The sequence below is a fragment of the Lissotriton helveticus genome, chromosome 9 (genome assembly GCF_964261635.1).
Source record: "Lissotriton helveticus chromosome 9, aLisHel1.1, whole genome shotgun sequence".
Classification (NCBI taxonomy): domain Eukaryota; kingdom Metazoa; phylum Chordata; class Amphibia; order Caudata; family Salamandridae; genus Lissotriton; species Lissotriton helveticus.
The window spans coordinates 138,348,229-138,372,213 of record NC_136070.1 but is presented as its reverse complement, the minus strand read 5'-3'; the positions used below and the strand labels follow the sequence as shown (position 1 = coordinate 138,372,213).

The window sequence follows — 23,985 nt, the reverse complement described above, 5'->3', positions numbered from 1 at the left end:
TCCAGGGGCTTACCCGCTGCTCTGTGACAATGCTGCATAGCGCTGTTAATCCAAAAAGCAATCCCCTGCTTGAAAAGGGAAAAGCCCTTACAAGGGTCACTAAAGGACACAAATAGTTGAGAAGATTTCCAGAAGTCCTTAGTACGTTGGAGATATAATTTTAAGCACCTCTGAATGTCCAGAGAGTGAAGTGCTTTTTCTGCCGGAGAGCCGGTTGAGGAAAAAAAGTTTTAAGTATAACCAGCTCATTAGAAGGAAAGTCTGAAGGTGCTTGCGGTATGAACTTTGGGTTGGTACGCAGTATCACTGTACCATTTTTGAACTGGAGAAAAGATTCCTGAATGTGCCTGCCATTCACTCACACTTCTAGCCGAAGTCAAGGCTAGCAGAAGAGCTACCTTCCAGGAGAGAAATGTCAACTCCGCCCGGTGAACAGGTCTGAAAGGAGGCTTCATGAGTTGGGCGAGAACCAAGTTAAGATGCCAAAGAGGAGGAGGAGGCTTGACTGGAGGGAAAACTCTGAAAAGGCCCTTGACAAACTGTTTGTTTATCCATGCCTACCAGAGGGAAGGACCTGAAGAGGTGAGTCTGAAGCGAGAGATGGCTGCAAGGTGCACCTTAATAGAAGAGTGAGCCAGTCCCGATTTTGCCAATGAAAGAATGTATGGAAGAACTTCATGCAGTTCAGGTACTTGGGGCTCGTGCCTGAGAGAGAACCTCTCTACATTCTGTTGAAAGAGTCAAACCAAGAAATTCTTGCTGCTCAGGAGCCATGCCGAGAGCTGCAGAGATTGCAGATCCAAAAGCCAGAGTTGGCCCTGGGACATCGTCAACAGTGAAGGAATCAGCTGCAACAGAAGTGGAAGGTCCAAGGAGAGATGGTGAAGTTCTGTGAACCAAAACTGTTGGGACCACACAGGAGCTATCAGAATCATCTTGCAGGGTTCCGCTTTGAGCTTCCTGAGAAGCCTGGAGATCAGAGAAATGGGGGTAAAAGCGTAAACAAATGCGCCTGACCAGGCCATTGAAAGCGGATTCCCCAACTATCCCGGATGGTGAAGCCTGCTTGTGTAAAATCGGCATTTCATGTTCTCAAGCGTGTCAAAGATATATATGGAAGGCCTGCCCCATCTGTGAAAGACCTTCTGAAGAATGGAGTGGTCCAGTTCCCATTTGTGGCTGACCGATTTCAAACTGCTCAGCGTGCCCGCTGCCTTGTTGAGAACGCCTGGAAGGTGCTCCGCCTTGAGTGATACCCCCTGCTGGATTGCCTATTCCCAGATTGTCTGAGCTTCTTGAGACAAAAGTCGAGATCTGGTGCCACCTTCCTTGTTTATATAATGCATGGCTGTCGTTTTGTCTGTACGTATTAGAACTGCAGACTGCTGTATTCGCGGAGGAAAAGCCTGCAAGGCCAGGCGAATTGCCCTGAGCTCCAGCAGATTGCTATGTAGACGACGATGGGGTAGCCAATGGGCGCTTACATGAAGGTCTTGCAAGACTGCTCCCCAGTCCTCCAGTGAAGCATCTGTAGTTATTATCTGAGGAGCAGGGGCGATCCTGAAGGAAAGACCCTGAGAAACGTTCTCCTCGCTCGTTCACCATGATGCTGCGTCCTTCATGGCCGATGGTAACTGAGGCCTTATCATCGAAGGATCCATCGACTTGGCGCCACTGCAAGTCCAACTCCTCCTGGTGAGGGTGCATCCGCAACCTGCTGTAAGGGATCAGGGGGATGCAGGAGGAAATGGACCCTAGGAAGGACTTGTAGAGGCAAACTGAAAGTGACTGTCTTTTTAACAGCAGACGGGCCATGGCCATCAGCTTTTCTTGCCTCTCCAGGGTCGGAAAAGCTTTGTAGATGGACGTGTCCAGAATTGCTCCCAGAAATCTGGCTGTTCTGGATGGAGAGAGAGAGATGACTTTTCTGTGTTGAGAGTTGATGAACAGGCGTGTGCACTCTAAGACTGAATCCTTTACTGCGTGCTTGGTAGGAGCCTTCAGCAACCAGTCGTCCAGGTAAGGGAAGACCTGATGCTGTTGCTTTCGTAGAAAGGTTGTTACCGGAGCTAACACCTTTGTAAACATCCGCGTTGTAGATCGGAGTCCAAAAGGTAGGACCTTGAACTGAAAGTGTCTCTCGGCTACCGTGAAGCGAAAAAACCTCCTTTGGGCTTGATGTATGGGTATGTCAAAATAAGCATCCTCTAGATCCAATGTAGCCATGTAATCCTTCAAGTTGAGGAGACAAAGGATGTCCTGCAGAGAAACCATCCAAAATGATTGCTTGATGAGATAGGTTTCGAGCTCCCTCAGGTCTAGAATAGGGCGCCATTTTTCTAAAGTCTTCCGGACCAGGAGGAATTCGGAGTAGAAACCCGCTCCCCGCTGAGAGATAGGGACCGGCTCTATCGCTCCTTTGCGGAGCATTTGATGGACTTCCAATTGCAGAAGATGGATATGTTTTGACACAGTGTCGCGAGGGGGCTTGGAAGGTGGTGCTAGGACAAACTCCAGACTATGGCCGCATTGAATGATCTTCAGCATCCAAGGGTCCGATGTTATTCATTGCTAGTTGTGGAGGTATTGAGATATTCTGCCTCTCACTGATGTCACAGGAGAAGAAGGGACAGTAGTAAGAGCCAGTTAGCCGCTATTGACGCTTCGAGTAATCTCTCCCCTGGTGTCCTTGTTTTTCCCCGTTTGACGATCTAGAGAAAGAAGAGGATTGATTTTGCCACTGGTTGTAATTCGGCCGGTAAGATTACAAATTAGATCAGTATGAGGAATACCATTGTTGCTGGTACCCTCCTCTATATGTGGCATTACCTCTCCCTCTGGCTCCACGGAAGGGGACCTTGCGGGACTGCAGAGTCCCTAAGAATTTTGCAGTCTCTGTGTCTTTTTTGATGTCCTGAAGCGCATCATCAATATGTTTCCCAAAGAGCGCTTCTCCATCAAAGGGAAGATGCAAGATCTTGTTCTAGACTTCAGGATGGAACCATGTAACCCACAGCCCGCCTTGATGGCAAAGGTCATAATCGACTGCCAGGGAGCGGAACGCAGTCATTGCAATGTCCATTGCACAGTCAATTTCTTCAGCCGACGTTACTGCTCCTTCCTGAAGAATCTTCTTAGCCTCTTTTTTCGCATCTTCAGGCAATTGGTCCAGAAATGGGGAGAGATCACACCACATCTGGTGATCATATAGACCAAGTATCGCTAGGGCATTAGCAACCCTGACCAACAGACTGGACATGGACAAAAACTTCTTGCCCGCGTTATCCAGGCATCTGCCCTCTTTATCAAGAGGTGTCATAAGGGGAGCTGAAGGATTTCTCGACTTTCTCTGGGCATCCCGATAAATGACAGAGTCCAGTTTAGGCTGACTGACCAAGCAAGCCAGACTATCATCTGGAGCCTTATATTTCTTCTCAAGGCGAGGCAAAACTGGAGTCACTGTAGCAGGATTCTTCAGCACCTTCAACCCCTCATCCCAGACGTGACCAACAATAGGAATAGAGTGAACCGCTTTCCTGTACGGCTCTTTGAAATCATAGAGGAAGCATTCAGACTGCACCGTGTGTATGGGCAGCTCAAACCTCTTTGCGGCACTATCCATCAAATTATGGAAACCCCCTATGTCTGCAGGGGGGGAATCGAAAGGTGCTGGTGCAGGAGAAGCCGGATCAGGAATGACATCGTCATCCCACTCTGCGTCTGGATCTGGTATGGCGCCAGTGCCCTGGTCCTCATCAGAGGTGTCATCGTGAACGAGACACAACAGGTGGTGCCTCCTGAGCCATAAGCATTGGTTGAGGTGTTGGTAATTGGGGGTAACAGGCTGAACAGGAGGAACATCACTGCAAATCTCCTTCTATAGTCCACAAGCATAGATTGCAAGTCCGCTAGTAAGGCATGGAGACCATCTCTTGCTGGTAGTCCTCCTGATAATCCGAGGAAGGATCATAGTGCTGCTACTCTCCATAATCCCCTTCAGGAGTCTGTATCCTGACACTTGACGGGTAACTGGGAGGGCTATTTGCATAGGCAAAAGGACCATCATCATCTTCAGATCCCTCTTCTTCCAGAAGGAGTGCTGGAGGTAGACGAGTAAGCTTTCTGGGGGATGTCACGTCAGGCGTAATTTGGCGCTTTTTTAAAGAAATAGTAATTTTTCCACCGTCGACGAGGTCGTCGACAACGCCGTAAGAATTGGTGATGTTAAAATGGATGTCATCGGTACAGCCGTCTTCAAGACCGTCGACACCCCAGCCGTCGTCGACTTGGTCGCTGTTGTCACCCTCGTCTTCGACATCCTCGTCGTCGTCAATACCATCGACGACGACACAGGCACCACCGGCGTCGAAGTCGTCGATGCGGAACTCTGACACAGTGCCGGAGACGATCAAATCACCATCGACGAGTCCATCGATGGACCAGAAATGAGGGAGAAGACTGTACCTTTGATGATTTTGTCGACGGAGTCGTTGACGGCGTCGTCGACGAGTGAACTTTCTTCACAGTTTTTACCTCAGAAGAGAGTGATGAGGGATTTTTTTAAATCTTTGGAGTCGCTGGAATTCCCTCTCAGATAGTACTCCTTTTGACAGTCCTTCCCTCTCCTTTACACCTCAGTGAGGATATTTACCAGGACTACGACCTTTCAGGTGAAAGCATAAATAACAACACTTCGGTTCATTTGGCACTTTGTAGGATCAATCCACAAATAAAGTAAATATTGGTATCAAGGAGAAACTTGCACTAGTATATCAGGGTCTCCATAGGGGCTTCACAGAGGTCTCCACGATACCGATTCCAGGCCCCCCATACCTTCGTCCACTTCCGAGGGCAACCCCGTGCAACATAGACCGCCCGCTCTCTCATCATACACCAGTCTAGATCTTCTTCCCATTTACGTATTCGGAGCGGTTGGCGGGCACCCCACAACTGAGCTATATTTCATTTGGCAACCATACATGACAGCGTTACCCATTGCTTCTGGTAGTCATTTAGGTCTGTCGGTTCCCATATGTTCAAGAGGCATCTCCGGACTTCCATTCGTACTTCCAACCCCAAGACAGTTCTCAATTTCTCATAGATCTTCACCCAGTACGCATGTATGTACGTGCAGTGCCAAAGGATATGCATCAATGTACCATCTTCCCCACATTCTCGCTTACACTCCACTCCAGTCGCTCTATCCATTCGCACGAGTCGTGGCCCTGTGATATAGAGTCTGTGAAGTATCTTCAACCGGACCAATCGAAGCCTCATTGAAATAGCCACTACCTTGGGGGAGGACAACGCCTCTATCCAATCCTCATCATCCATGTCAAGGCCATCTGCACACCATTGCGCTCTGAGTCTAACTAGTGGGTCCTCTGCGTTGTTAACTAATTTGCGGTATATCAGTGAGATCGTCTTATCTGGGATGTGTCCGTCTAGGACCCGGTCCTCCAGGGGGGACGCCTCAGGGAGTACCGTTCCTTTCGGAATGTGAGTCAACAAGGAGTGATGGACCTGCAGATAACGAAAGTATTCATTCTGGTGTAGACTATATTGTCCGGCAAGCGAATCAAACGTGTGTATCGTGTCCTTCCCCCACACATCCTTAATCTGGGTAATTCCTATTAGATCCCAGTTTTCAAACCCTTTTGATGTCCACAGGCTGCCCAAATTCTCAGAATTGAACAATGGAGTGGCCAGTGTAAGCCTGCCCTCCCATCCCAGGCTTCTGGTGGCAGCATGCCACACCCGTACTGTGTGCGCCGTAGGCCCCGTAAGAGGAAACTTGCCCAGTCCAGAGTATAAAGCTCTCTCTATTCTACCTCCAGGGGCCTGGCCCCGATCCATAGCATAACCCGGATCTCCTGGAATACCATAGACTATATGATTCAGCGTGGCCAAGTGGGCTGCCCAGTAGTACTTCTTCAGGTCTGGGAGTCCAATTCCACCGTCATACCAGGAGCGAGTCAGCTTGCCAAAGGCTATACGCGTCCCTCCGTCCCACAAGAGATGTCGCTGGAGGGCTTCTATCTCTCTAAAATAGGCAGCTGGCACGGGATCCATCGCGTTCTGGAGTGCGTTTAAAAATCTAGGCAACACCAGCATCTTAAAGAGTGTTGCCCTGCCGAACAAGGACAGTGGGAGAGTTCTCCAACGTTCCACGTCTCCCCTACAGCGAGCCAGAGGGGACGCCAGGTTATTATCGTAGCGTTGTTTCGGGTCAAGCGAAACATAAATCCCCAGATATCTAAATCCATCCTTTTCTATACGAATAGGACAGGTGTGTGGGACCTCCGGTGGGTCTCCGGTTAAGACATAAAGCACTGATTTACTCCAATTAATAGCTATGGCCGGAGTACCTCCCAAAAATAGCAAGAACGTCTAGGAAGCATCGGAAGGAGGACTTCGGCCTGGTAAGGTAAAGCAAAACATCGTCAGCATATAGCGACACTTTATCCTCCCACCCTGGCGTCCAACGCAATCCACGTATAGTGAGGTCCCATCGTACTCAAGCCGCTAACGGTTGGAGGGCCAATGCAAAAAGCAACGGTGAAAGAGGACACCCCTGTCTGGTGCCTCTCCCAAGGGGAAAATCTCGGGACTTACAGTTATTTACAACCACTCTCGCCAGTGGCCTCGCGTACAACAAGTGCACCCAACTCACAAAACCTTCACCGAAACCCAGCTTAGTCAATACTGCAAATAAGTATGGCCATTCCACTCTATCGAATGCCATTGTGGCATCTAACGATACGAGGACCGCTGGTTCCTCAAGCCTCGACGCCCCACCAAGCACACCATGCAACCGTCGCAAATTTAATGCAGTATTGCGGTTGGGCATAAAGCCGGTTTGGTCCGGGTGGATCAGTGTCGTGATCACTTTCACTAATCTGGTAGCAAGTAGTTTGCCTAGGTTCTACATTGAGGAGCAAGATGGGTCTATACGAGGAGCAACTCGTCTCAGACTTAGCCGGTTTGTGAATAACAACTATGTTGGCCAGCCGTTGATCATATGGAAGTTCTCCTTTCTCTCGGCTCTCGAGAAACATGGCCCAGAGGTACGGTGCTACTCTATTGGCATTCAGCTTATATAACTCAATAGGTATCCCGTTCGGGCCGGTGGCCTTCCCGGAATTGACCTGTCTAATGGCCGGGCCAACTTCATCTACCGTAACGGCGGAGTCCAGAAAACTTTTATTCTCCTCCGAGAGGCAGGGCATTACGATATCTTTGATCATGTCTCCGTTCTCCTGTTCAGTGTAACCATTCCCAGCCTTGTAAACTCCCCGATAATACTCTCCTAATTCCTCTGCCACCGCCTGCGGATCCTTTATCACACCTCGTTCCTGACTATACAATTCTGGGACCAACCTCGACGCACGCTCTCCTCTCTCCAACCAAGCAATGAGTTTCCCTGCCTTATCACCATGCTCGTATATGCGACTTTGTGTAACCTTATGTTGCGCCACAGCACCCTCCCTAGCCAAGATCTTGTATTCCTCTTCCCGGAGTTTCAATAAGTGGAGGTCCGCCGACTCTGGGGATTCTGCGCAACGTCGCTCTAGACTCAGAACTTCCTCCTCCTTGCTAGTTATCTCCGCCAATCCTTCCCTCTTGCGTTGTGATACAACGGACAACACCTCGCCCCTCACTACGGCTTTGTATGCCTCCCAGAGCGTCCCGGCAGATTAAACTAACCCTTCATTCTCTACAAAGTATCTGTCCGCCACCTTAAGAACCTCCTTCCTTACCACCGGGTCCCTCGATCTCCAAGCACTAATTGGGGCCACCCTACCCACTGCAGGGAGGCCGAACGTTAGGCTGAGCCATAATGGGGAGTGGTCTGATACCCCTCTCCCTAAATATTTGACCTCCGAAATCGAAGATGCCGCTGCTATCGGAACAATCACATACTCTAGTCGGGACAGAGACCCGTGCGCAGCTGAAACATGAGAGTAATGAACCGATATCGGGTCAATGAGCCCAAGCGTATCTAAGAACTCAGGAAGCCACCTCTGGGATTGCGGCAATACCCGGGGAGGCCGACGATCTAAGTCCCCGTCTAATACTGAATTGAAATCCCCGCCGATCACTAACCGCCCTAGAGGAAATGCAAGGATTATATTTCTCAAGTCCCGAAAGGTCTCAGACTGAAGAGCCGGCGAAACATAAACTGACAATAGTGTAATTATCTGACCCCCTAACTGGCCCGTAACCCCAGCGTATCTACCCCGCTGGTCAATCCAGGTCTTCTGTACTGAAAAGGGGAAGGAGTTCTTAATCAGAATACCCACCCCCCTGGAACCGGACGTAAAGCCCGCGTGTGCCACCATTTTGAATCCCCCTCGATGTAGGGCCATGCATTTGTTGCCTATCAAGTGAGTTTCCTGCAACAACACTACTTCCGTGGAGTGTCTCCTAATGAGTTGGTTGACCATACCCCTTTTGATCTTATCACCCAAGCCATTTACGTTCCAGCTCAGAACTTTCATCCCCGATCCACATTTCTCATGCGCCTTCGAAACCGTTTGCGACAAAAATCAGTAATGGAGAATCACCTGAGTCAAAAACACACACAAACATACAATAATCAAACCAAAACCAAAATACGCCACCACGAACAAACATAGAACTCCCCAACCCACTCACACCACCCCCCTCCCTGCACCCCTGCATAAGGACAATGCCCAACCCCAACTCACAGCGTGCCTGTCGCCCGACCCCAACCATTTAACCAAAAATAGTATGAGGGGGAACCCAAACCCCAGCCCCTGCATCCCACTCCAATAAGCATCCACCCGAGTTATAGTCTCTCATAAATGTCTTGTAGATCACAACCCCCCCAGTGACAATCAACAATTAGACAGTCCTTGTCTCACTGATCTTCTTCTTCGGCCCTTCTATCGGATTGCGTCTGGGAGGTGCTGTCCAGCCAGTCCGATGCAGCCTCCGGATGATCAAAAAACCATGCCTTCCCATCCACCTCCACACTGAGTTTTGCTGGAAAAAGCATTGAGTACCGCAGTCCCTTGTCCCTCAACCTCCGTTTAACAGGAAGGAAACTCTGTCTCTGCCGTTGCACGGCCTGGGTGAAATCAGGGAAGAAGGACAAGGTAGCATTTTCAAACCGGAGCGGGTCGGCGGCACGTGCCGCCTGCAGGATAGCGTCTCTGTCCCTATAGTTCAGCACTCTCGCTATCATTGGGCGTGGAGGGGCCCCCGGTTTTGGCTGGCCTCCCGGCACTCTGTGAGCACGCTCAATCGTAAAGATTTTGCTGAGGCCCTTCGGTTTCAGGTGATTCAGAATTATGTCTTCTACAAATAAATCTGGAGCCTGATTCTCCGATTTCTCCGGAACTCCAAGAATTCAGATATTGTTCCTCCTGTTGCGTCCCTCATACTCGTCCAACTTCCGCCGTGTATCCTCCCGGGCCGCGTGCAAGGCCCGGACCTCACGCTGCATCTCCGCCATGTCGTCGACTAGACTGGAAGTCTTGATGTCTAAGGATTTAACCTTTTCACTCATCTTGGCATGGTCCGCTCTCAGTAGATTCATCTCTATTTTCACAGTGTCCAATTTAGAATCTAAAGCGTCCATTCTTTCCTCCATAGACATCTGCACTTTGTTTATGGCCGCCATGACATCGACCAGTGTTGGCACCTCCGTTCTTCCCAGGGAGTGCCCTCCGGGCGGGGGGAATTCCTCCGTTCTGTAGGCGAGCCTTTGGGCTGTGCATAGTTGTCTATTTTATTAGTTTGCAAGTTTTTTAAGGCTCTGTTACTCCGAGACGGGGCCTTTTCACTGTCAGGCTTTGACGCCATGAGTGGTCTCGTGATGGCCGCCCCTCTTGTGAGTCAGAGTTGGATAGCACACCTCGGGCCTTGGGTCGCCCCTCCGCCGTGCGCTCCCGTCGTAGTCCGTTACGGCGATGCGGTGCCAGTCTTTGTTAGTTCCACGACTTCAGAAGGACGCGAAGGAGGCCGATGTCGGAGTCGAGCCGGAACTTCCGGTGGATTCCAGCCGCTGTTGTTGCATTAGTGTCCGGCTTAGTTGTATACCTCGGCTGCCGGTCTCCGAAGACGTCAGGCCCAATCTTCCGATGTCACTCCGGAGGGGTAGAAATATCGGAATTCGCTCCTTTTTTCACCTGATGATATCTTTTCGGCTCAGCCGTCGAGTATCACTCTCGGGTAGCAGGATTATGCCAGGATAGACTTAAAGGAGGAGCGGGCTCCGCGGAGCTAAGGTCTCACGCAGCCATCTTGGTCCGCGCCAGAGGTATTTTTTAAGGCCTTACCAGGACATTCTTCAGAAGGTGAAGGAGAAGCTATACCCCTTTTTACAGACCTTCTGGAAGACGTAGCAGAGGATGCCTCATCACTGTCACTGGAGACTGGTTCCTTCCTTGACTTTAGCTTCTGAAGCCAGGTCAAAAGAGGCCCCTCACAGTCTCGCAGAGTCTTTGTAGAAAAAGTGCTGCATATTTTACAGTCTGCTGCCTTATGGTCTGGGTACAGGCAGTAAATACAATCCTTGTGGTTGGCCTCCACATATAACCTCTTCTTAGCACATGTAGCACAGGCTTTAAAGAGGGCATTTTCTCCTTCATCCTGAAGCAGTTGTTGAAGAAAAAACTGGTGAAAAGCAGTAGAAATAGAGTTTACAGGAAAAAAACTGAGCAGAGCTCAGTGGAGACTCCCTTGCACAAAGTGCAGTAGAAAATCTGAGGTTCTGAGCTTCTCTCAGGAGGATTCTATGGGGTGAGGCTAATCTGATTGGTTGTTCATTTATTTTGGTCTCTTTTGCAAAAAGAGGTAGATAGGTTGCAAAACAAGAATGGGCCTAGACCTAGGTTCTGTTTTGGTGATGGTTTCTATTGCTATTTAATGTATACCGGAGACTCCCATTCCAATGATGGGGAATAATACAAGCATGGGAATCTATGAAACTTCCAATACTGGAGTAATAAAACTAGCCTTGGGATTGAAAGGTCTACAAAAGCATATCATACGACACATGGTGGGCCTGGGTATGTTTCCCAAGGAGCGCAGATAACATAGCATTGAGCAGGATTTTTCTAGACACCTTTGATCTTCCCTCATCCTATATCTACAAAAATCGACACCTGCTTATTCTCTCAGGCATATAAAGATAACTTTAGTCCCAGCTGCCTTCTCCTATCCAACCCCTTCAATTCTACGGCTAATATTATAAGGCTCAGAAGCTGGTGCTAGGACATCCAAAGCCAGGCATGCCTATCCCTCGACTCTTCTACTTGAACATACTTTTCTCTCTCTTATTTTAAGTTGATCTCCAGTTGTTGCCAAAACTCATGTATGACTTTTGTTCTAATTGGTTACAAACACGATATTGACATAACTGTCATACAAATTTGTAAATGACTTCTGTGGGAATCTTTGTTTCTTGTTAAGAAAAATGCCAATAAAACTTATTGAAATAAAAAAAAAGTAATCTGTATTGTTGATATTTAGAAAGCAACAAATATCTGTATTTAACAGCAAAATAACTATGTTTGATTTGAAGAAACTACATGATGCTTTCTAGAGATGGCTAGAATGGTAAATGTACAGTAAGAGTATATGGTACATCTGTGACCCCCAGTGAGGTGTATTGGATGAGATATATTTGTTTATAAAGCTGTGCATACAAAAGAAGCTTGTGAATAAAACCAGTATTAAACTGGCTCACCACACATGCACCACCCGAGACAATGGGCTACATTTTACCTCGCCTCTTTGGTTGATGGTTTTGCACAAATGTTCCCATATAGCATTCAGCTCATTTGTTCTGTGATGGATCTCAGCAAGCCTGCCATGAGAATTACTTGAAAGGCTGGATACCAAATCCTGGATTCCAATCATCTTGGATTGTCCTAGACTTTCAATCTCCTTCATAAAGTCTTGAAACTTCTTTTCTTGCACCTAAACTCCACATCCATTAGTGATGAAATGTAGAGGACAAAAACAGCAGTTAGCTTAATAAAACCGAATTGAACAAAAGGGTCAGTAAGTGCTAAATACTGGAGTATGCAACATCAGGCTGAACCAAAAACTAAGATGCAAAATGCGAGAAAATGCCATCTACAACAGATGATCATCAAATCAAATAACCAAAATTGTAAAATTAGATTAAAAACATCTATAAGAAACAAGTTATTTACCTGTAAATACAGTCCTCAGGCGCTGGTATCTTAAATAGATTCACATGCCTAAACCATTCAAAATCCTTGCGCTGGGAGTCCTTTAATAGTTTTCTAACAGCTGTGTTCGTCAAACAAAAAACACTGTCATTTCAGAGGGCAATATTAGTCAGAAAAAGGCACAGAAGTGAGACAATCGTAAGGGACCATTTTGACCCCAACTCTCCATTGAGGCCCCCATAATTTAGATTTTGTAACACAAGTGTAAAAAGATATAAAGGATAGATGAGCCTCAAACGGGGCCTTGGCAAAGGCAACCCACGCGGTGAGTGAGTGGAAACGGCATCTGGTGCGGACCAGGAGGGTCCGGGTGCGTCTCTTTTGGAAGGGAGCAAAGGCCAGTCTGGAGCAACCAGACCAGCAGTGTAGATTTCAAGGATCGTCGTCTAGGAGGCCACTAGCCAGCCGGCAAGTGAACAGACAACGCGTCGAGCAGCAATCAAGCAAAAGGGCCCCACGTAGATCTCGTGGATGCTGGGGGGCTGGTCTTCGGTGCAGGAGCTGCTCGGGGCTGGGGCTTCTCAATCCCCAAAGCACTTACTTGAGGATGCCTCAGAAATTGTGCTGGAAGCGCAGTGCAGTTTCTTCAAGATGGCCGGTCCCACGTGTCTCGTTGCACCCACGGGTCTCAGCTGTGCTGCAGATGTGGGTAGAGGTCGGAGAGGTCTGGGAGTCCGGGTCTCGTCGGGCTCCGAAGTCTGGTTCCGGCAGAAAGGACAACAAAGAGAACCGCTAGGACGCTTGATGGTGCCTGCAGTTGCAGGGTGGATACTCCTTGCCCACAAGGGAGATTCTTCAGTCTTCTGTGGAGCAGAACGTCGAAGTCCAGAGTTTCTTCTTGTAGAGTAGTTCAGGATAAAATCTAATTTGGAATGGGACCAGCTCCTACCTTTATCCTGCTAAAGGGGGCTGTACTGCTGACTAGGTCCCTCCCATGGGTGGGACCAGGAAGGGGGGTGGTTACACCCCCTATTATTGGTCCGGTTTCGTGCCAGAGCTGGGGCTGGAGGTCCCAGCAACTGGTTTCAACCGGGGTATGCACAGGGACACCTTGTGTGCCCCAGGCATGTCTCATTCCTTTCAGCCCTCCCTACCTCAATACACAAAATCCTGTCTGGGGTGGTGCTAGCACCTCCCAAGGCAGGAAACCCTTTGTCCAGGCTTTCCTCGCTGAAAGGACTCCCAGCAGCCGGAGGTCTGACTTGTTTCTGTGGTGGCAGCATCTATTTTGTGATGCTGAGGCTTGGCTTAACTTTAACCGGGGTTCACAGTTACATACATGTCGTGTCCCTCTAAAAGGGTGGAATGCTACCCCCGTCGCCAGAATTGGTGAGGGGGTAGTATTCCAATTCGTATGACACCTTACTCGACATGTTTTGATAATCCTATACCAAAGTTAGCATTCAACCGCGAGGATTATAATGCACTTAAGAGTATATGGTATAGCGTTATCATGGAACAGCTATAAGGACTTGGTTCCGCAAGCTGCAGACAGGCTCAGCTCATGCTAGAGCACCATCTCACATAATTCCAAGCACTCTGCCTTCAGGATTGATAAGGCCTGCCATTAGAGTGACTGATAGGAATATATGTGTCCATTTTAGGGTTAGATATAGATATACTATATCCATAGCAAAGGGTGTTTACACTACCTTGCCCCAGCTGTCTTACCAGCCAGTTGTGTCTGTTTAGATGGCCAGCCAGGGGTGGCATAATACATGCTGCAGCCCCTGGTAGGCCTTGGGTTCACCTATGCCCTGGGTACCTAAGGTACACTGTACAGGGGATGATAAGGTGTCCCAATACCAATTGGTAAATGCACCTAAAGTACATGGATGTCAATTTAGAGAGAGAACAGCTAGGCCGTGGGTCTGATTAGCAGGCCCACAGCCAGGGAAAGTCGTAAACCAGTGAAGCAAAAAGCAAAAATCTGGGGAGACCATAGGATTGCAGACCCTACTCCCCTACATAACCCCCCCCCAAACTTAGGGACATTAAACTAACCTTGACCAGGTAGGGTCTTCCTGTTCTAAGTGGAAATACCTGGAGAGACCATCTGCATTGCCATGGTCAGTCCCTGGTCTGTGCTCCACTGTAAAGTCCATCCCCTGTAGGGAAATGGACCACCTAAGAAGTTTGGGGCTTTCACTCTTCATTTGATTTAGCCACAAGAGGGGCTTATGGTCGGTCTGAATCTTGAAGTGAGTTCCGAACAAGTATGGCCTCAACTTCTTCAGGGCCCAAACCACAGCAAAAGCCTCCCTCTCAATAGCTGAGCAACGTTTCTCTCTAGGGGTCAGCCTTCTACTTATAAAAGCAATGGGCTGGTCATGACCATCAATATTCAGTTGAGATAGAACAGCTCCCACACCCAACTCAGAAGCATCTCTTTGGACAATGAAGGTTTTGGAGTAGTCGGGACTCTTGAGAATAGGTGCAGTACACATGGCCTGCTTCAGGTAATCGAATGCCTTTTGACAGCTAACTGTCCACTGAACTTTTTTTGGCATTTTCTTGCTTGTCAAGTCATTAAGTGGTGTCACTATGGACCCATAATTTTTGACAAACTTCCTATAGTAACCAGACAGGCCCAAGAAAGCTCTGACCTGTGTCTGGGTGGTTGGAGGAGCCCAATCCTTTATGGCCTGTATCTTGCTCTCCAATGGTTGAACCTGGCCTCCACCTACAAGGTGGCCCAGGTACACAACCTGACTCTGCCCTATCTGGCACTTGGCGGCCTTGATAGTGAGGCCTGCCTTCTGCAGGGCCTCCAAAACATTCCTCAGGTGGATCAGGTGATCCTCCCAGGTGGAGCTGAAGACAGCAATATCATCTAGATATGCTGCACAAAAGTCATCCAACCCAGTGAGAACTTGGTTCACCAACCTTTGAAAAGTGGCAAGTGCATTTTTCAAACCAAAGGGCATCACCACAAACTGGTAATGACCTCCTGGGGTAGAAAATGCTGTTTTGGCCTTGGCATCCTCAGCTAACCTGATTTGCCAATAACCACCTGTTAGGTCAAATGTACTCAAGAATGTGGCAGAAGCCAATTTATCTATGAGTTCATCTGCCCTAGGTATTGAATGGGCATCTGTCTTAGTGGCAGCATTGAGACCCCTGTAGTCTACACAAAACCTCATCTCTCTCTTACCATCCTGGGTGTGAAATGAAGGGTGAAAGCCCCAAACTTCTCAGGTGGTCCATTTCCCTACAGGGGATGGACTTTACAGTGGAGCACAGACCAGGGACTGACCTAACCTTTCTACATGAGTCCTGTACTCCACATGTGACCACATTGAGGATTCCAAATCATTGCCCAAGAGACAATCTACTGGGAGGTCTGAACTAACTACAACCCTTTTGAGGCCAGTTACCCCTCCCCAGGAGAAGTTAACAACTGCCATACTGTGATTGGTAGTGACGTTGCTAGCATTGGTCACTAGGTAGTCTGAACCTAGCATGATCTGATCAGGGTCCACACAGGTTGGTGTCACCATAGTGACACTGGCACATGTGTCCCTGTAGGCCTGAGCCATTTTTCCATTGATTAAAGGCGTTTGCCTGTACTTGCCCAGTGTACTGGGACTGACAGTAGGGGTCAATCCATGTCCCCACTACAGACAAGAACAGCCTGAGTAGGTATTCTGACTAAGTCAGAACCCACCTCAGTTCCCAGGGTTAACCCAACTATAGCCTTGGTGGGTACACTACCACTACTAACTGGACTAGGGGGTACAGGTGCCTTAGGGGCAGTAGTGGCAGGAGCTGAGCCTTTCTTGGTGCACTCACTAAACCAGTGAGTCTTACTTCTACAGTACTGGCACCATGGTTTTCTTTTGGCCATCATTCTTCTTCTTTTGGGAATTCTGGGGCCCATCCTCCTTAGGTTGTTGGGGCCATGTTGAAGACTTCTGGTCATTTTGTTGATTCTGGTTGCTACCCTTTTGGTCTGCTTTCTTTTGGCCACCACCCTGGTTCTGGTTCTGCTGCTTAACCCTGGTTCTGACCCATATGTCTGCCTTCTTTCCCAATTCTTGGGGAGAGGTCAGATCTGAGTCAATCAGGTGCTGATGCAACAACTGGTTCTGACAATTATCTAAGATTTGCTCTCTCATAATAAGATTATACAATCCTGTGTAATCAGTAACTTTACTTCCCAGTAACCAGCCTTCCAAAGCCTTAGTGGCACAATCAACAAAGTCAGTCCAATCCTGAGCCTGAGTTTTCTGGGTGTCGCTGAACATCAACCTGTACTGTTCAGTTGTTAAGCCAAACCCATCAATCAGTGCATTTTTTAGGACTTGGTAGTCATTAGCATCCTCATCTCTAACAGTGAGGAGCTTATCTCTGCCTTTACCTTCAAAGGAGAACCAAAATATAGCTGCCCACTGACTCTGGGGTACCTGCTGTACTTTGCAAGCTCTCTCCAGAGCAGTCATCCATTTGTGGATGTCATCTCCTGACTTATAGGAGGGCACTATTTTACTCAGGTGTCTATTATCAAAACTCCTGTCTTTATCTCTAGGGATAATGCTGCCACCAGTGGGTGTTAACCCAATCAATTGTTGCTCTCTAGCAAAAGCAAGTTTCTCTTTGGCAAGGGCAAGTTCTTCCCTTTGGATCCTCAGATTAACTTCCTTCATCTTTGCCTGATGCTCTCTCCTCTGAGGGGAAGTCATTCTCCTCTGAGCAGATGCATGAGAGCCCAGGGAGGGAATAGATCTATTGGAGTATCTGGAGTGAGGCCTATCTCTTCTAATCCCAAAGTTATGCCTGCCTGAGGTAAGGCTGGGGCTCCCCCAGACCCTTCCCTATGTAGGCCTAAGTTGGCCCTAGTAAGTCTGCTGACTAAGGGTTGGCCATTTTCTGCCTCATCCTCAGATGCATCCCCTTCTTCCCTACTATCTACATTCTCTGTTTCAGGTAGGTTCGAGTCTGGATTACCTGGATCAACTTCTAAGGGGGGCAGGCTCCCGTCTGCAGGATCAGAGGGACCTGGGTTAGAAGCCCTTCTAGCATCATATGTCTCTAAGAGACCTAACAGAAAAGGAGTGGTAGGGTTAGAACCCTGTTTCAGTTTCCTGGAGGTACACAATTGTCTCATCTCATGGAAGCTGAGTGCTGCATATCTGGAAAGGACCTGTGGAGGTTCACTAACCACTAGGGGAGTCACTGAGGTCTCTCCATGGGTAGACATGCTTTCTAGTAAGGTGTAAGTGATGCACTTACCTACACTAGGGGTTTTCCTACTGATCCCTTGCTAAGAGTTGTAGTCAGGGTGTGCTAGGCCCTTTCTACTACAACAGCTAGTTCAGTAGAACTCAGAGTATTTCTAAGCTTGTTATATGTACCTTTGGTACCTATGTACCATAGGTACATGGTGCACGAACACCCGTTGCTCAGCCAAACCAGCTCTTAAGTCTCTCCATTGGCTACCTATTCGAGAGAGGGTGCATTTCAAGGCCCTTTGTACCACTCACAAAATCCTGCACGGGAAGGCCCCTCCCATCCTAAAAGATCTTGTCGTTCCCCATAAAACTAATAGAACCCTCCGTTCCACACACCTACATCTGACGTCAATACCTAGGATTAAGAGGGCTCGATCTGGAGGCCGCCTTTTTTCATATAATGCCTCTAAACTGTGGAACGCATTGCCATTATACATCCGGACCCAATCCAATTTACTCCCATTTTGCAAACTTCTCAAGACATGGCTGTTCCCTTAACCTTCCCCCATGCAACTCCTCTTGCTCTATCATCAGCGCTGGGACGCTCACGGTCAGCCATGCGCTTTACAAATCTAAAAAAAAAGAAAAAATGTGATCTTTCAAATGATATCTCAAGATTATATTTGGTAAAAACAACAGCAAGCTCAAATCCCAACCGCTGCACACCAATGTGAGAAGTTGGCCTGATATATGATGCTCACTAGTTCTAGTGATCACCTTGTATCAGTCCAAACAACCCTTATGGTGATTGGTTGTAAGTCCACCTTATAGACCAGCTATCCTAATGGTAGCATGGACAAAGCAGTCTTAGGCTAAACTCTTTTGGCATGTGAAGCCAGCTGTTTTACCACAATAACCCCTTGAATACCAGATGAAAGGACACCACACAGGTTGTTATGTAAATAAACAGTATATTTATTAATAACAAACACCTCTGAACTCTTTATGAGATCAGAGGGCTAAGCACATGACAATCTCTTAAGAAAAATACGATAAGTTGCGCAAAATTACAATGGTGCCCTAGGGGCACGACAAACCATATACTAAGTAAATGGTATAAGGAAATCGATAGAGGAAATGAAGATGCCCAGAGGCTGTAGGATCGCTGGGACTACACTACCCTAACCTTAGGTAAGTAGCAGGAGGCCCACGGGACGCGTGTACAGAGTGTGAACTCACACGCGAGATGCGGAACACAGTCAATGGGCAGAACAAATTACGAAAAGGTAAGTAACAGACAGTTCCGACTAGTTAGGACTAAAACGACTGGATATCTGGACACTAGGAGAGTCAATCTACCTATGAGCACCGAAATGCTCTCATTACCTCACCCACGGGCTGCGGGTGCATAGGTGTGAAAATGTGTCGGGTTTCCGCGTTGAAGTCAATGGAGCCTTGAAGAAAGATGCTGCAGGCAACCAGGAGGAAGATGTCCGGTGCGATCCAAGGGTGGATCGAGGAAGAAGGGGACCTGAAAGCAGAGGGGACAGTGTTCAAAGTCACTAGCCAGTGACTGGTGTGGAACCAGGAGGGAACCAGATGCTGTCGTCGCGATCAGGTGAAGAGTGGACGCTTGTCTCTGCAGCCACATGGACCAGGAGTTGTCTTCGATGACCAGGATGGAGGCATGAGCTGTCCCACGCAGGCTCTCGCTGTCGGCTGTGTCGGATCCGGATTTGGAGTCAACAGGCCTTGGCAAAGGCAACCCACGCGGTGAGTGGAAACGACGTCTGGTGCGGACCAGGAGGGTCCGGGGTGCTCCTCTTTTGGAAGGGAGCAAGGGCCAGTCTGGAGCAACCAGACCAGCAGTGTAGAGTTCAAGGATCTTTGTCTAGGAGGCCACTAGCCAGCCGGCAAGTGACCAGACAACACAAGCAGCAATCAAGCAAAAGGGCCCCACGCAGATCTCGTGGATGCTGGGGGGCTGGTCTTCGGTGCAGGAGCTGCTCGGGGCTGGGGATTCTCAATCCCCAAAGCACTTACTTGAGGATGCCTCAGAAGTCGTGCTGGAAGCGAAGTGCAGTTTCTTCAAAATGGCCGGTCCCACATGTCTCGTCGCACCCACGGGTCTCAGCTGTGCTGCAGATGTGGGTAGAGGTCGGAGAGGTCTGGGAGTCCGGGTCTTGTCTGGCTCTGAAGTCTGGTTCCGGCAGGAAGGACGACAAAGAGAACCGCTAGGACGCTTGATGGTGCCTGCAGTTGCAGGGTGGACACTCCTTGCCCACAAGGGAGATTCTTCAGTCTTCTGTGCAGCAGAACGTCGAAGTCCAGAGTTTCTTCTTGTAGAGTAGTTCAGGATAAAATCTAATTTGGAATGGGACCAGCTCCTACTTTTAGCCTGCTTAAAGGGGGCTGTACTGCTGACTAGGTCCCTCCCATGGGTGGGACCAGGAAGGGGGGTGGTTACACCCCCTATCCTTTGTCCGGTTTCATGCCAGAGCTGGGGCTGGAGTGCCCCAGCAACTGGTTTGAACCGGGGTATGCACAGGGACACCTTGTGTGCCCCAGGCATGTCTCATTCCTTTCAGCCCTCCCTACCTCAATACGCAAAATCCTGTCTGGGGTGGTGCTAGCACCTCCAAGGCAGGAATCCCTTTGTCCAGGCCTCCCTCGCTGGAAGGACTCCCAGCAGCAGGAGGTCAGACTTGTGCCTGTGGTGGCAGCATCCATTTTGTGATGCTGAGGCTTCGTTTAACTTTATCCGGGGTTCACAGTTACATACATGTCGTGTCCCTCTAAAAGGGTGGAATGCTACCCCCGTCACCAGAAGTGGCGAGGGGGTAGTATTCCAATTTGTATGACACCTTACTCGACATGTTTTGATAATGCTATACCAAAGTTAGCATTCAACCGCGAGGATTATAATGCACTTAAGAGTATATGGTATAGCGTTATCATGGAACAGCTATAAGGACTTGGTTCCGCAAGCTGAAGACAGGCTTAGCTCATGCTAGAGCACCATCTCACATAATTTGAGGGTTAGATATAGACATACTATATCTATAGCAAAGGGTGTTTACACCACCTTGCCCCAGCTGTCTTACCAGCCAGTTGTGTGTGTTTGGATGGCCAGCCAGGGGTGGCATAATACATGCTGCAGCCCCTGGTAGGCCTTGGGTTCACCTATGCCCTGGGTACCTAAGGTACACTGTACAGGGGCTGATAAGGTGTCCCAATACCAATTGGTAAATTCACCTAAAGTACATGGATGTCAATTTAGAGAGAGAACAGCTAGGCTGTGGGTCTGATTAGCAGGCCCACAGCCAGGGAAAGTCGTAAACCAGTGAAGCAAAAAGCAAAAAAATCTGGGGTGACCATAGGATTGCAGACCCTACTCTCCTACATTCTGCATGTCCTTATTCTCTGCTGTCACTAAGTAGGATGTGTGATCCTGTAGGTGAAGAGGTGCTCCAAGGGCCAGGAGGCTTAGTTCTTTGACGACGATGCCTGTGGTGGTACAAGTGTTAAAGGTCAAAGAAAGGGTAGTCACACTGAAGAGCCTTCTGGGCGAAAGGAAGGAAAGGCAACGAGCTACTGGGCAATGACACTCAGCGTAGAACCACGTCAAGACCAGGAGCAGTGCCAAAACATGTCCGAGCCAGAAGGCACAGAAAAACAATCTAATAATATTCCTTGCTATTCTGTGCACATTTATAGAGGGCATGGTGGCCCATAGATATCCCAGCACTAACAACACAACACAAAGATCACCCAAGTGCACAGGGGACATTAATGATCAAATACCCATGTTTTTAGGACTTTTCAGAAAACATGTTTATTTTTGGTCAGTCTCATTGAGAGAGGGAAGGTGTTCCATAGTTTGGCTTTCTTGTAGCCAAAGGAGTTTCCACATATTCTTGCTCTGCGAATTGATGGAGCAGTGGCCAGGCAAGCATTGGTGGAACGCAAGGCTCTGTTAGGTGTGTAATGGGAGATCAAAGATCTAAGAATTATAGGGCCTTTCCGTTGAATTGCTCTTTGAGCTATGCATAGGGCTTTGAATTTGAACCTTTGCTCAACAAGTAGCCAGTTCAGGGTGGCCAGGGCCTGCCGGGAAGAGTGGTGTGTGGGAATACTCAGCAAAGCTCAAGATGATACATTCTGCGCCACCCGTAGTTTTTTGATGACCCATTTCGGGGCTCCCAGGTAAAGTAAATTCCCGTAGTCCAGGCGGGAGAGGATAAGTGCCTGTACCTCAAGCCTTCTGGAAAGGGGGAGCAGCAGGTGTAATATTTACTAGAGCATTCTGAAAATGCCGTAGCAGAATGCAGAGAGTTTTGTGGCATGGGCTTCCATATCTAAAGATTTGTCTTACCATGCTCCGTGGCTTTTCCACCCTGGCAGCAGGGGCTGTGTCTGAGCTATCAGGCAGCCCAGGTTGATGTGGGAGTTGATGTATTGCTCTGTTTTCCCCCGTTGAGTTTGAGGCAGGAGTCTGCCATCCAGCCTGCAACTTTCCTCTGGCAGGGTCCTAGTGTGGGCGATTGAGGGTCTTGTCCTTGGGTTAGAGAGAACACCAGTTGGGTGTCATTGGCATATGAAACCAGGGATATCTCGAATGCCGGTACTATATCTGCCAGTGGACACAAGTATATACTAAAGAGTGTTGAACTCAGGGACAAGCCCTGCGATACTCCACACCTCAAAGGGAGAATGTCTGACGAGCATGATTTGTCAAAGTCTTGAAAAGTCTTGTCCTTTAATAAGGTGGTATGCTATATTGGTGCCAGGCCACTAACACCAGAGCTATGGGTTCTGTTGATAAAAATGTCACAGTTTACCTTTTTGAATGCTGCACTAAGGTTGACGAGGATAATAGTCGCCATGCCTCCTCGATCAAACTGCATATTTGGCTCCTCTACCACCAACGAGGCGGTTTCAGTACTATGCTTAGGGCATAAGCCAGTCTGGGTACTATTCCTTTTTGAGGAGAAAGGCTGACCATTTCCATCATCACCAGGAAGGCAAGTACCACCGCTTTAGCAAGAATGTGTGGTGGAGCTGGGTCAAGCAGGGAGATTGGGAGATTGGGAAAGTCCACCAAGCCGATATTCTCCACTGTTGGATTATTATCAATTTGGCTGGGACTGCGATCCTTGTTGGGTTCGGGGTAAGTGAGGTAGAAATCTTGCTAGGTCATGACAGTGTGTTGCAGAGGGATCAGGGGTGACACTGTAGGATAGGGGTTCCATAATGCTTTCACAATCTGGAACAGATTAGAGTCAATGTCCTTCCATGTTTACTACCGTAGGGGGGAGTCACCGAGACCTCGTGACTGGAAAGACTTCTACAAAGAAAACCAAGTTGCAACAGTCAAAGCACAACACTAGATGGCAGGAGTATGTAGAGCATGTGCCGCTACAGCCACACATGCTATGAACCAAAGATTCTTTGGGACTGATATATTTTATATTCTGCTCTGTAAGAGAGCCTTAGCTAGTGCTCCTAGTGGGCAATGATCCACTCCACTCATCACATTCACAGTCAAACATATGATAAAGTCTAAAAGAAATGTTTATATAACTAATTAACATAATTCAGTAGCATAGAAAACTCATAGGGTGCCCCAAAGAGGAAGAAAGTGAAACAGTAATGTGTAAGTGAGTTGTGACCAAGTGACAGAGAAAAATAAACAGCATCAACTATAGATAAAAGAAGTCTTAACAGCAATTAGCAAACCTATTCTAATAGGATCGTTAGTATCAATCTGTATATTTGTCCTCATTACACAATAATTATTTTAGGCAGTCCAAGATCTTAATTATCATCGCTGTTTCAACCCCTAAGAATTATTTAAACTGAGTCACCCTTAGGATACAACAGGACGCACCCTTTAAAACAAGCTTTTGCAATGCAATAGGTCTCGCATTTGCAAGAGTTTGAGCTATTGGCATTGTAAATGACATTGCCTTTTATTTATCTGTTTTAATAATTAACACATAAATAAAAGGCATTGTCACTTACTATGCCAATAGCTCAAACTCTTGTAAATGCTTTACTGCAAATCCTCACAAAACAAGTGTTGCTGTACTTTAAATAAATGTATTTGTTTTTATTGTGTTGTATATCAATAGTGAAGCACTTGTTAGCTTTGTTCATGTTGATACTCGCTGTAAGTACAGACATTGCCTTTCTGCGAGTTAGTCGCATATAAACTTGCAGGAGCACAGTTTGTTGTGGTTCTTATTATGCTGCACGTTGGTCTGCACTAGAGCTTGCAAACCTTGCACTGGGTATTCTAGGCGTGTGATTGCAAACTGAGCAAGATTTACAACACACAAACAAATATGATGTCATTCACACCTACATTTCTGATGCAACTACTGTGCAAACAAACACAAAGTAGGCTGCGGTCTGTGATGGGATCTTCGAGACAGGGTGTGATGGTACCCAACCCACACAGCACTGCGAGGCCACATTCAGCGCTATACAAATCTATTACCATAGGCTGAAATTTTAGCAGGAGCTACTACATGCCGCCTGTGTGAGTTTGTCATCCCCATTATAGGAATAAATAACAGGAA

The 23,985-nt window shown here is 48.0% G+C and overlaps 1 protein-coding gene across 2 annotated transcripts in view; it reads right to left on the bottom strand.

Moving 5' to 3' along the window:
• SPTBN5 (spectrin beta, non-erythrocytic 5) overlaps window positions 1-23,985 on the bottom strand; it is a 2,054,098-nt gene that overhangs the window by 355,671 nt on the left and 1,674,442 nt on the right. For both annotated transcript variants that reach the window (XM_078659643.1, XM_078659644.1), the window contains exon 58: window positions 11,758-11,952. In XM_078659643.1, the coding sequence (XP_078515769.1) occupies window positions 11,758-11,952 (195 nt within the window). The remainder of the gene's footprint in view (window positions 1-11,757; window positions 11,953-23,985) is intronic.